At 33.9% G+C, this 14,628-nt stretch overlaps 1 protein-coding gene and 1 long non-coding RNA gene across 4 annotated transcripts in view; one reads left to right on the forward strand and one right to left on the reverse strand.

Moving 5' to 3' along the window:
* Positions 1–14,628, forward strand: part of LOC136272936 (uncharacterized) — a 160,346-nt gene that overhangs the window by 121,656 nt on the left and 24,062 nt on the right. The window lies entirely within an intron of this gene.
* LOC136269689 (uncharacterized) overlaps positions 1–14,628 on the reverse strand; it is a 96,310-nt gene that overhangs the window by 68,131 nt on the left and 13,551 nt on the right. For 2 of the 3 annotated variants that reach the window (XM_066076043.1, XM_066076035.1), the window contains 2 exons: positions 14,383–14,465; positions 10,939–11,185 (listed from right to left, as the gene is read on the reverse strand). In XM_066076043.1, coding sequence (XP_065932115.1) covers positions 14,407–14,465 — 59 coding nt within the window. In that variant the 3' untranslated portion in view covers positions 10,939–11,185; positions 14,383–14,406. Of the gene's footprint in view, positions 1–10,938; positions 11,186–14,382; positions 14,466–14,628 lie in introns of those variants that run through there. The other variant, XM_066076039.1, reaches the window with a different exon arrangement.

Here is a 14,628-nt window from a genome sequence, read left to right on the forward strand (position 1 = left end):
GTTGCAAAGCAACGAGTAGGTCTTCCGTCGCAACTTCGTGTCGCGAAAGGATTGTCCATCAGTCTGATTAAAACACCTCCTTTTCCTGACACTTGTCAGAGCCTGACAGACCCTGTTTTGATAAAAGGTCATCTTTACACGACCATTTCTTCCTAACAATTAGAGCTTTAGAAAATTTATTGGAACTCTTCAAATGGAGACAAAATAAAATTAATTCATGCCTGTTTTCTATGTAACCTCTAGATTGAGTATTGCACCACTCATTAAACAGATAAAGGCATATCATTGCTAAGAAGGTGTTTATTTAGATTGTATGCAAATGTGGAGGTCAAGTGGAGATAGTCTGTTATTGATACAGGTCTATCAGAACCTGGCGAGTGTAAGGAGAAGGGAAATGGTTTTTAATGATACTGGATTATCAATATGATAATAGTAAGTTCAAGAAATCGAAAACGAGACTCAATTTCAAAGTATTATTTTCATACCAGGCAAGTTCTTCGTTTAACTTACTTCAAGTTTAGGATAACTTTAAAAAGTACATCATTTATGTACATGTATATAATCAATTTAATTATAATAAAAGTGTGGATGTGGTGGTGGGGGAAATGACCCAAAAATCAATTTTCTAAGCGTTAACTTAAGGGAAATTTTGGCTGAGAGAAAGGGGGGCATTGCTCCCACTGGACCATCTAAAAGGTACTGTTAGCAAGCTCACAAATGATATCCCCGCTAAGAAAGAAGTCATTACTCACGTATTTCTCTATCAGAGAATAATGGATGGTTCTTTTTCTTTAGTGAGTCAGACAAGGCAGGGTATATTTACAGGTTACAAGTAATCTTTATGTCAAACTCTAGCTTTTACTCATTTCCATTAATACAATATATGACACATGTTTAATATCACTTTGAACTTACGCAACTGACCCTGGGTCAAGTTCGTGACACATCATCGGTCATCAGGAATCTTTACATGAAATAGAAACTCCCAATGTTTTTCCTTAAATGACTTAGGGACATGACTCAGGTCATAAGCAATCTTTGTGTGAAGTAATAAATTCCAAAGTGGACCGGAAACAAATTTTGCACTTTTCCTGCCAGTGACCTTTACTTTGTCCAAATGACCTTGGGTTTAGGTCATGACGCTTTGTCAGGTAATGAGTAATATTTGTATGAAGTAAGAACACTTCCAATGTTTCTCCATCAGAAAGATATAGACCGGACACGACGTACGGACGGACAAGGTGATTTTTATTTACCCCCCCCCCCACCTGAATTTATTTTCGTGGAGTATAAAAATCCTTTTCGCCCGTTTTGTGCGGCACAAAAAAAGACCTATATTTTCAATTATTTCTATTATATCACATATAAATATACATGTAAATGTATGATTTGTATGCACATTTGAGTTCTTCTCATCATCGTCGGAAAGGATAAGAAACCCTTGGGGTCCAATAATGTCTTTTCATGGGCATTTGTCAATTTGCATCACTAAATGATTTCCAAGCGGTAAGCTATCAAAGCTTTTGAGATGTTACATGTAGATATTGAATTTCTATATATTTAAATTTAAGGTTAGGAAAAAAAACACTTTTTCATACAGTAAAAAAAAATCTAAAATAGCTTTATGTACACGTACACATAAATAAGAAGATGTAGCAAAAGCTATAAAGACTTTATTTCTTCTGTTCTAGACTTTTTCAGAGTTAACAAACTACAAATTAACAATCTCCCATTTTGACAAGCTAGATTAAAAATAAAATATTCAGCTGAGTTTTAGGTCACTTAATCTGCATTACAACCTCATACTACACAACTTCAATGATTTTTTTTTCAATGTGCATATAACAATAAGTAAAATCCCCAAGAACAAATATCTATCGCAATTAAATGCATACATTTTTGGGAGGCAGAAAAGTCGCTATATTATAGTCTGCAAGTCAATTGAACTACTACAATTATTTCAAAGAAATAAGAAACTGTTGACACTTGCAGTACTCTATATCATTACTTCTAATCCTGAGAACAAATTTTATTTAATCTTTGACTTAAAACTGTTAACTTATAAAACCAGAGACATAAATAACTTATTAAGTTATTAATGTCTCTGATAATATATATTTTATTCTGTTCATAACTATAGAAGTTTAAGCGTGTTCAACAGGTTAATTTTTTATCCACATTCTCAGATTGCGATATCGCACCTTTAATGTGAGGTTGATTGACATCGAATATTTAGACACTTATTGTTTAACAATTGACCGCTGCAGTGAAAGCATCCTTCCAAATGTTACTCAATTATTTATCAATTGCTGATCTGCAGCCCGGGGGCAATATTCTGATCGCTGACGCGACACGAGATTTTCGGTCGCACGTGGAGCGGATTGACTTAGCATAGACTGACCAAATAAACACACGGGTGGGAAAGTTACATACATTGAGGAGAAAAATGTACACATGTTAAGTAGTAGCCAAAAATAGGTCTTCGCCACATTTTGAAAAAAAATAAAGCCCTTGCACTGTGATCATGAAACCGATAAAATCTAAACAAATCTTGTTTAAGAACTCATGTGAACATTCTAAAAATAATCACTAAATCCCTCAATTCTGGACAATTCTTTTATCGTGTCAGCATCTACAGCCAATCGCAACTTCTCGGGCCTTTCCGGCAAGCTCGGAAAAACACTTCGAATGTTTTACCTAGGCGTCCATGACAACCCCCCTTTTTATAAAACTTGATATAATTACAACACATTTTATGATCTGTTGAGATGTGAGCTATACTTCATTAAAGGTATCAATATACACTAAAATATAACACAGAAACGACATACAAGACTTCTTGTCGATACTTATTTTAATGGGAAGCGACTCCATTTTGTATAAAATTCTAACATCCGGTGATGTTAATACATTCGAGGTGTATTTCCAAACTTGCCGGAAAGGCCAGAGAAGTTGCATTTGCCTCTACCGCATGTGTTAATTTGATATTTGATTTTTTTTTATCCTGCCTTGAACGCTTGGGGACTGTTTCATTTTCTATATTCGGCTAAATAATGCTTCCAATTTTGAGCTTTCTCTCTCTCTCTCTCTCTCTCTCTCTCTCTCTCTCTCATTTTATGTGCAACCTTATAAAGATGTCAACTACTTTTTACGATAGCTATAAAACCTCTCAGCAGTATTTAGTGGAAATATTCGTGGGTAAATAAAAAAATCTTAAATTGAAACACAAGTCAATCTTACATGTACCGGTCAAAATCTCGAATAAACAAATAGTTGGAATCGTACAAAATATCAATAAACATGCACGTGTGATAAAGTACATGTAGAAGAACACGAAGCTACCGCGGATCACTTGTCCACTCGCGCGGGATCTCCTTGGCTATGTTCTAGGGGTGATCATCATTTTAAGGTTTAATCTTTGTGGTTTTTCGTTGTTTATCTATAACATTATTAGTACATGTATAGTTTTTAGAACATTTTAGAATTACAAATTCACTGATGATGTTTCTGATTTGGAATAATATCGCCTATATCAATTTTTAGAGGGGCTTCTCAATTCACATTCTAATGTTTAATTAAATAAATTGAAGGTGAACAAACTTTAAGAACATAAAATTGAAACATTTCTTGTATATATATCTTGTTATTAGATAACCGCTTCCCTCTAGGTAGTGCAGCCGCGACCGATTTCCTCGGCCGACTTACGTAAAGGTAAAACACACATAGAGAGCTCAGAACCCAGGAAGATTTACAATGTTTGCAGTATGATTACTAAACTCTAATTAATATAAGTTTTTTCCCCCTTTAATCCCACAGTTGATCTTTCTGTCTGACACTGCTTCAGTTCGAGAATAGCATTGCTTTTATGATTAAACAGAACGATTTCTTATTGACACTCTATCGTTTAATTCAAATTAAGAATAGTAAGCTTTAATGGCATTGTGTACGATTCTTGTGTTTGCAGCTAAATAAAATCACATATGACAGACGCGATCCTTGTGTATTAGATAACCGCTGACCGCTAGGTAGTCCATCCGCGACCTTGGCGATCGATTTTCTCGGCCGCGGGCGAGATGGGTTATGTAATGACGCACACAACAAAGAATTTAGGTCGATTTGAAATGCTTGCAGTAAAATGACTCAAATCTATTTCATGGAAGTTATTTTTTTTTTAAATCTAGTTTATGTATCTCACTAGATAAGAAAAAGAACGTTTATATTTTCTCGTTTTTGTTTTTCTTAACGGTTGTCCACTATAGGACCTAAACAGAGGTGACTCAAAAAAAAAAAGGCTGTAAGAAAAACATGTACACGTATACTTTTTAGAAACTTTTTCAAATGAATCAAAGCATCCCGTATATGCTGGTACACTTTCAGCTGTTAATTTATGTACGTTATGCGCACGAAGACGATTCGCTTACTTGCCAAATGAATACAGGTACATGTTAACAAGACAAGCTTTTTACACTCATATTTCGCATTACCGGTACAAAATAATTTTGTAACGACATTGATAACACAATAATGAACAACTTTTCTATCGACAGCTATAGCGAAATATTAACCATTTTTGAGTTATAAAGCGAAGTCTTTTAAGGGCTCTAGACCCCTAATTTAAGGGGCCAACCCTTTTTCAATGGTGTCAGGTGAAAGCCCTTGATATTTTGCAGATATTTTGTTCTATATGTGTTTAGAGAAAATTTTAAACTAAAGAGCTACATAACAAAAACACACCCAAAAATCAGCATTTTTTGAAACACAAATTCAAATTAATTTTTTGAAACTTTAAAGGAGGAAAATTGTAAAAACAAAACTCGGAGGACAACGTTCAAACTCTCTATTTTTAAGATTTGTGACTTTGTAACACATGCTGTGAGCGGTTTCAGAGCCTTTGCGTGCACAAGAATGCCTATATTTTTGGGAAAAAGGGGAATAACTCGGTACCGGAAGTGTCGATTTCAACGATTTTCATTAGATATTGAGAAATAGTAACTACAAATAAGCTCTGAAAATTTGAACTTTATAGGACAACAAACAAGCAAGATATTTGAGTTTTAAAAAACGTCTAGAAGAAAAAAAAGAATAACTAGAGCAAAGCTCGTTGCAAAGCAACGAGTGGGTCTTCCGTTAATGTCGGAAGTAAAGCTGGAAGTTCCTGTAAGAAGCAGAGCTCTTAAACCATTAACAAGAGTAACAAAAATAAAAAGATGAAAAAATCGAATTATTCCTGGTACGACTTAACAAAATCCGAATGATTTTAAGTACGACTTAACAAATACCTTTCCGATTTCAAGAACGACTTAACAAAAAAAATCCGAATTGTTCAAGTACGACTTAACAATTATTTTTGGTACGAGTTAATTTTACTTTGAACATTTCGCTATTTTTTAAACCAAGAACGCAGAATAAAAATTTCCGGAAAAATCAATTTTTAAACCCCGATATCTCTGTAATGCATCGTCCGATTTTAAAACGGCTTTCAGTGTTAGATTCAGCTTGATAAGCTCTATAAAACACATATTCATTTTTGATTTGATCAGAAAATTCATTTTTTCGAAAAATTTGTTTCACTTCCGGTTTCGACCGGAAGTGACAGATTTTCATTTCCGGCCTTATTACAGAGGTAAATCGATCAAATCATAACCATTGAAAATTTCAATCCTCTATCTTAAAGCATTTTTGAGAAAAGTCCGGGACAAAATGACTTTTTGAAATTTTTAAAAATGACGTCACGTCAAAACGGGGGTGACGTTCTATTTAAAACTTTAACATTTTTGAGGGACGCCAATTTGCAACAATCTCTGAAAATTTCATCAAAATCGGTTAAAAACCTTTTGAGTTATGAGGCAAAAAAGGAGTCAGAAGAAAAGAAAAAGAATAATAATAATAACTAGAGCAAAGCTCGTTGCAAAGCAACGAGTGGGTCTTCCGTTCATGTCGGAAGTAAAGCTGGAAGTTCCTGTAAGAAGCAGTGCTCTTAAACCAATAACAAGAGTAACAATAATAAAAAGATGAAAAAATCGAATTATTCCTGGTACGACTTAACAAAATCCGAATGGTATTAAGTACGAATTAACGAAAACCTTTCTGATTTCAAGAACGACTTAACAAAAAATCCGAATGTGTTCAAGTACGACTTAACAATTATTTTTGGTACGAGTTAATTTTACTTTAACATAATGCTATTTTCTTAACCAAGAACGTGGAATCAAAATTTCCGGAAAACTCAATTTTTAAATCCCAATATTATTGTAATGTATCGTCCGATTTTAAAACGGATTTCAGTTTAAAATTAAGCACAAAAAAGCTTCTTTGTTGCTTTATGATAATTATCAAATTATTGGTGAGAAAAGAGTTATAATAAAAAGACTTAATAGCCCTTCTGGCCCCTAATTGGAGGGGTCAGCCCCTTTTTCTTGATATCAAATAAAAGGTCTCGCTAATTTAAACATATTTTGTTCTACAAGTGTTTGCAAATTGTAAAACGCTATCGAGATATCTAAACAACTGTGTTTTAGGGGCTGACCCTTTAACCCCTTATCGGGGCCACTAACAACAACATTTTTGGTATCATGTTGTTAAGAACATTATTTTGAACAACTTTTGTTCTACATTGCTTTTCAAAATATTTGTCCTTTTTTCAGATATGAATGATCAAAGTTTTTAACTTCTGGCCCCTTGAAACCCCTAATTACGTTACATGTGGCTTAGATATGTTACTGTACAGATAAACAGCTGTACAATGAGCATTTTTGCTTCTAAAAATAATATCAAAATATTTTTCAGTAAAGAGTTATTATAAAAAGACTTTAGAGCCCCCTTGGCCCCTAATATGAGGGGTCAGCCCCTTTTCTTGATATCAAATTAAAGGTCTTGCAAATATAAACATATTTTGTTCAACAAGTGTTTAGGATTGTTAACCTTTCTCAAGATATCTGTATAAATGTGTTTTAGGGGCCGACCCTTAAACTCCTTACCGGGGCCACCAACAACAAAATTTTAGTTTTCGTATTGTTGAAAACATTATTTTAAACAACTTTTGTTCTACAGTGCTATTCAAAATATTTCTCCTTTTTCTGATATTAATGATCAAATTTTTCAACTTCTGGCCTCTTGAAACCCCTAATTACGTAACATATGACTAAAGTATTGTACTGAATAGATAAACAGCTGTACACTGAGCATTTTTGCTTCTATAATTAATAACAAAATATTGTTCAGTAAAGAGTTATTGTAAGAAGACTTTGGAGCCATATTGGCCCCTAATTTGAGGGGCCAGCCCCTTTTTCTTGATATCAAATTAAAGGTCTTGCAAAATTAAACAACTTATGCATTACATGTATTAGCAAAATATTTATTCATCAAAAGATATTACAGAAAATGTGCGAAAATTTCGTGAAAAAATTTAGTGTTAGTTTTCAGGTTCAGGCGAGCTTCGAGGCCTTGAGCAATTTTCATAATTTGAAGCATGGGGGTACATCTACATACATTCATCTACAATCCCTGAAAATTTCAAGCTTCTATCTTGATTAGTTTTGGAGGAGATGCGTGGACAAAATTACCCTTAAAAATTTACAAAATCGTCAATATCTGAAACCGGAAGTGACGTCATCATTTGAAAATTTAATAATATGTAGCACCGATCATGCTTTATCAGTCTTGAAAATTTTGTGCATATCGGTTGTATAGTTTTTGAGAAATAGCGCTCCAAAAAAGTCAGAAAAAGAAAAAAAAGAATAACTAGAGCAAAGCTCGTTGCAAAGCAACGAGTGGGTCTTCCGTTAATGTCGAAAGTAAAGCTGGAAGTTCCTGTAAGAAGCAGAGCTCTAAAACCAACAACAAGAGTAATTAAAATAAAAAGATGAAAAAAAATTAAAAGATTATTCCTGGTACGAATTAACAAAATACGAATGATTTTAAGTACGACTTAACAAAAACTTTTCCGATTTCAAGTACGACTTAACAAAAAAAAATCCGAATGTGTTCAAGTACGACTTAACAATTATTTTTGGTACGAATTAATTTACTTTGAACATTATGCTATTTTTTAAACCAAGGACGCGGAATCAAAATTTCCGGAAAAATCAATTTTTAAACCCCGATATCTCTGTAATGCATCGTCCGATTTTCAAACGGATTTCAGATTTGAATTCACCATGGCAAGTTTTATAAGACTGATGTATTGTCTTATTTTGTTCAAAAAAATGAAAATTTCCAAAAATTGGAACTGCTTCCGGTTTTGAGCAAAATTAATGAACAACATTTTAAACCCCCCAGTACATTATAGAATTGATACATCTATCATCAGTATAAATTTCAAAGCGATATCTTTAAAGTTTACGGAGATTTCTTCCGGACAAAATCACTTTTTTTAAATTTAAAAATGGCCGCCAAATTTGAACGGAAGTGACGTAAATGCTGAAACTTTAACATCTTTTAGGCACGGTAACTTTACAAAAGCTCTGAAAATTTCATTGAAATCGGATGAAAACTGTTTGAGATATAAAGCCGAGAAGGAGTCAGAAAAAAAATAAAAAATAAAATAATAATAAAAAGAAACCGAAGAAAAACAAGAGGGTCTTCCGTTGGAAACGGAAGACCCTAATAAAGAAAAAGAAACCGTAGAATAACAAGAGGGTCTTCCGTTGGAAACGGAAGACCCTAATAATAAAAAGAAACCGAAGAATAACAAGAGGGTCTTCCGTTGAAAACGGAAGACCCTAACAATAGAATAACAAGAGGGTCTTCCGTTGGAAACGGAAGACCCTAATAATGAAGAATTTCCAACAGAATCAGTACAAGGTCTTCCGTTGGAAACGGAAGACCTTAATAATGTGAATTCTACAGCGAACCGTACGAGCATAATTTTCGCGCATGTAACAATTTTTATTGTTATACTTTCATGTTAAATACTGAAATCTGATTGCTTAAGACGCAGTTAATAATATTTACTTTTACCCTCAGCGTTAGCAACGCACTTGTCAACGGGAAACATTAAAAAATGTTACATGCGCGAAAATTATGCGCGTACGGTTCGCTGTAGAATTCACGTTATTCCTATATAAAAGCAGTAAAATTTTCTTAAAAATTTAAAAAAAAGACATTCAGTATAACATAATTTATTGCACGATCATGTTATACTAAAAGTAAATAGAATTGCAGTAACAGTTCATCTATCAGTGTGTGATTGCCGGAAGAAGATACATGTATTAAGGTTTGTACAGGCATTTTTGAGAGATTTTTATTACAGAATTTACAACTATCGACCAACTATAAGCTGAGGACAGATATCAAAATAACAGTCTTTATCATAGTACTCAGAATTAAACGTATCAGTTATAACGAAATTCTTAAAAACAACTTTGAGTACTTGGATGTAAAATTCATTTTGTAATTTGTTGTTGACTTGTCTCCATTAACATCTAACTATAGTGAATACAAATGGAGATTGGTTTGTCGGTTAGATTTTGTTCACCCCCATAATCAATTGCCTTGTTCTTGTATATAAAGTAACAGCATCATATTTTACGTTTCTGTACCAAACACAACAGTAGTGTCTTTCTAAGAAAAAAAAGTCAAAACTATAAAGAAATATCACATTTATTGAGTTCTATCTACAGATTGCTACGACTCACCAAACATCATGTGTATATAAGTAGTATGTATTTCATGGAAAGCGTAAATACAAAGAAAGAAAAAAAAATAAGTAAACTTAAACTTGGTCACAATATTCCTCCAAAACTATTTACATAAACATGAATTTTATATCTACCTGATCAATGCAACTCAGTTAAATGAGGGAGAAATGTGCTAAATCCACCATTAGTGCACATATAGGTATATTCTTACAAAATGCATCAAAAACCCAATACACAGAGTTGCATCAAAGGAGTAACCACATGGCCTATATAACATTTGCCTTACACCACTATCCCATGGTGTAACTTGTAATAACATTGTGAGTATACAGGACTTAGATCATTTAAGGTACCATTCAGCTGTACACATATAATATACTGACATACAAATTAAAGTCAACTACTTTAAAAAATGTTCATTGTTTCCATTTAAACAACCCCCCCCCCCCCATCACAAACTAGAACATATATAATACATGTATATTGACATACAACTACTTTAAAAAATGTTCACTACAATAGAATCCAGTATTTAGGTATGGTCAAATTTGAATGTGGGATCACCCCCTGATCACACTCATCATGACATTTTGTAATAATAATATATTAACTGATACTCCATAGCCCCCTCCCACACCTTTTTGTTTGCGAAGATAGGCCTACCCATAAGGCCATAGCAGGTTTACCCCCCCCACCCCCAACTTTTTTTTCGCAGCAAAGATAATTGTTCCTAAATTTACCTTGAAAAGATGGATATATTGAGAAGTTGGAGTTATAGGTTATTGGTTAGTAAGATCTCTTTTTTTGGAACTATAGGTATACCGCCCCCCCCCCCCCCCCCCCTGCATTAGTATTTTGGGAGTTAGTTTTTTTGGGCTTGCGAAGATTGATTAATCTAACCCCCCCCCCCCCCCCCCCGTCGACTTTCAATTTGCTTTCGACGCCACTGTACTCAGTAAACTCTCCCACAAAAAAATGTCAGGGATCAACAGCATAAAATACAGATATCTCTAGAAAACATTAGTAGAAGGGGGATAACTTTCTTTCATTTCAAACTGAAGAATACAAATTGGAGTTATCCCCCTTTGCATGTGTTTTTTAATCAATTTCTTGTGTGCAAATCAAAACTGAAAAAAATCCATCACACATTAGTCACAATTCTAAGGAATATCTCTGTCCTAGCACCAACGTACACCAGAGATTTATAAGAGATCTCAGGAGCTTATTATGTAAAACACACATATAGTACAACTGTAAAATGGCAACTTAATAAACTAATACTAAATAGAATTAATAAAAAGGATGAATAACAAATTACTGTTAAATCCATGTACACAGAAATGGAATCCAAAGTTCACGCACACAGAAAAACAGAATCCATTGATGATGCATAATTTATATAAAGTTCACGTACACAGAACACAAAGTCCATTGATGTCGGGTAATTACTTGACTTCTGTAACTCATTGGAATTATGGGTAATCCCGGCAGGTTTTCTACTGTCTCCCCTTGAACTGGCCTGAGGGCGTTTTAAAAAAGCAGCTTGTCTGCAAGATACAAAAATAAATTAGTTTATAACTGTATTAAAGGAAAGGAAAAGTGAGCAAGCTCAAATACCCCACGTTCTCCCATTACTTGACAATGTCACACATCATGAATGGCAGAGTATGCATTAAGGTGGTATGGGATACTTCCATGTTGTGACGTATTGTTTATCAAAATAAACAATAAAAAAAGTGTAATTATATAAGTAGTTTCTTTCCACAATTGATCACCTAACTCCGTAGCACAGTGGGTAAGAGGGTTTACTATGAACCTGTAAGTCATGAGTTCGAATCCCGCTGGGGGTTTTACAATTTTTCACCTTTTCAAATATTTCTAAAAGCTATTTTTTGGTTAAATATTGTAAAATTTGAAAATTCTAAACCAGTGAAAATTTTTCAATTATATAGTACTTTAATCCATATTAATATCGACAGATATCCCATACAACCTTAAATACAAAAACAAGAGACCCATGGGCCACATCGCTCACCGAAGGAACATAAGGTATGATAAAATCAGCCTAATGGTGTCATAATACAAACTATCTGGACAATGGAGTATAATACTTGTTGATCCTGTATAAATAAAAATCCACTTTCCCCCTATTGGATATTCTAATGTTTAATATCATTAGTCCATTTTCTAAGAGGAGGATATTATAGTCATATCACATGTTGACCATTGTAGTTCCCAAAAGGATCCTACACAATTGTTTATATACAGGAATACAGGATATAAACCTACATCAAACTGTGAACCCCTTGTAAGGCCCAGGAATAGTCCAGAATAGTTCAATCAGGGGCCAAAGTCTAAACTATTTTAAAGAATCAGCACTATGTCAAAATGATTGCATATAAGCAAATATATACATATCTTAACATTTCAGCTTTTGTGAATACTTGTGAACAATTAAAATGTTTTCCTTTGTAAATTGGATCCCCAATGTAGCCCCACCCTACTCCTTAGATTTGGATTTGAACAAGTTTGAATCTACATTATCTAAGGTTGCTTTCGTTAAAGTAACAGCTTTTCTAGGCATGTGGTTTTAAAGAAAAAATATACCTATGTTAAGGTCCTACCCCGAGGTCATGGTTTTCTCAATTTTGAATTTACACTACTTGAGGATGATTCCACACAAGTTTCAGCTTTCCTGGCATATGATTTTAAAAAAGAAGATTTTTAAAGATTTTTTCCAATATATTTCTATGTAAAAATGTAATTCCACCCCCCAAATTGTTTCCCCACCTTAACCCCGGGGGTCATGATGTGAACAAACTTGAATCTACTTTACCTGAGGAGTCTTTTCCTGCTGATTAGTTTCTATAAAGAAGATTTTAAAAATTTTACTATATACATGTATATATTGTAAAAGTTCGACCCTAAATTGTCACCTCATCTTAACTCAGGGGATCATGATTTGAACAAACTTGAGTTGGACCCCCCTCCCCCTTTGTGCCCCCCCCCCCCCTACACACCAGTGTCATGATTTTCACAACTTTGACTCTACACAACTAGAGGATGATTTTACTTATGTTTCATCTTTCCTGATTGAATGGTTTCTGAGAAGATTTTTAAAGATCTACTCTACATATGTATATTCATATGTAAAAATTTGACCCCTCCATTGACTTAATTGTGGCCGCACCCCACCCCGGAGGGGGGGGGGGGGTCTAGATTTTTACAACTTTGAATCTACACTACTTGAGGTTGCTTCCACAAAAATTTCAGCTTTCCTGGCTTATTAGTTTTTGAAAAGAAGATTTTTATTTTTAAAGATTGACTCTAAATATACCTATGTTAAGGTTCGACCTCCCATTGTGGCCCAATCCTACCCCTGGGTCATGGTTTTCTCAACTTTGAATCTACACTACTTGAGGATGATTCCACACAAGTTTCAGCTTTCCTGGCTGATTAGTTTCTGAGAAGATGATTTTTAAAGATCTATTCTATATATTCATATGTAAAAAAAAATTACCCCCACCCCCTATTGTGGCCCACCTTACCCCCAGGGGTCAAGATTGTCAATACTTTGAATCTACACTACCTGAGGATGCTTTCACATAAGTTTCAACTTTCCCGGCCAAATGGTTCTTGAGAAGAAGATTTTTGAAAATTTCTTTAAATTTTTTAAATATTTTCTAATTATCTCACCTTAAAAAAGGGCATGTTGCTTAATTTTCACAACTTTGAATCCCCTCTGCCTAAGGGTGCTTTGTGTCAAGTTTGGTTGAAATTTGCAAATTAGTTTTGGAGATGATGTTGAAAATGTGAAAAGTTTACAGAGGACAGACAGACAGACAAACAGACGGACAGACAAACGACAGACAAAATATGAACAGAAAAGCTCACTTGAGCTTTCAGCTCAGGTAAACTAAAAATGATAAAGGGCATTACTAGCAAAACATCATCAGATCAAAACTTTCTGCAATTATGCACATATCTAATCATTTGTCTTAAACAACAACAATATACTAATTAATTCTAATGGTTAAACAATTCAAGACAAAACATTGTAATTAAATTTCCTAGAAACCTGCAAATCAACACATTGTGCCTCTAACTACCTACACAGTTTTACGAAATTCAATACAGCTGTTTGAGAAGAGTCACGCTTACAAAAAAATCATTGCTAAATTCAACATATGGCCAAAATTAAAGTTCAATGGGGCTAAAATTCCCAGACAGATAAATGAATCAGAACTTCCTAATAATTAGCACATCCACACATTGTGTCCTAAATACCTTAAAAGTTTCATAAAATTCTGTGCAGCTGTTTAATATGAGTTTTGCTTAAAAACCAGGACTGACAGACGGATAGGTTGAAATCATTATTCTCTAACAATTCCATTACATGGGGTATAATAATGGCACAATTAGCAAAACAAAGATACATTTTGGAATTGATAATGATCTGACATTTACAATGTTTAATTGTTTAGTTTAATATTATAGACTTCATGTGGATATCTCTTTTATAATATTCCACATTCAGAAAATAAAACTTGTATAACATGATGTTTCTCACTCAGCAACAGACAGCCATGTTTGGATGATCACAAAGTGTGAAATAAACAGGAGTCAGTATTACAGTCCATGTGAATTATACACAGCTCAATTTCAGCTGCAGATGTTGAACAAAGTGACAAACAACATGTGTGGTTTTGAGAGCAGACTAGATTTGTACAGAAACATTTACAACCTGTCAATATCCCAGCTATCTCCATTATACGGCTGGTGTTGAGCTGGACATGACGTCCTCATCAGGACGGGGTCTGTGTTCATCTACAACAAGTCATTAATTAGCTGTTAATTAATTAATTCCATACATTATATGTAATGATAGAGCAACATCTACAAATTAAAACTTTAACCTGATTAACATGACACTTGCTTTAATATTTGTCTAATTAATTAAATTAGGTCAATAAACATGTGACAAAACAAC

Source organism: Magallana gigas, chromosome 1 (genome assembly GCF_963853765.1).
Source record: "Magallana gigas chromosome 1, xbMagGiga1.1, whole genome shotgun sequence".
NCBI lineage: Eukaryota > Metazoa > Mollusca > Bivalvia > Ostreida > Ostreidae > Magallana > Magallana gigas.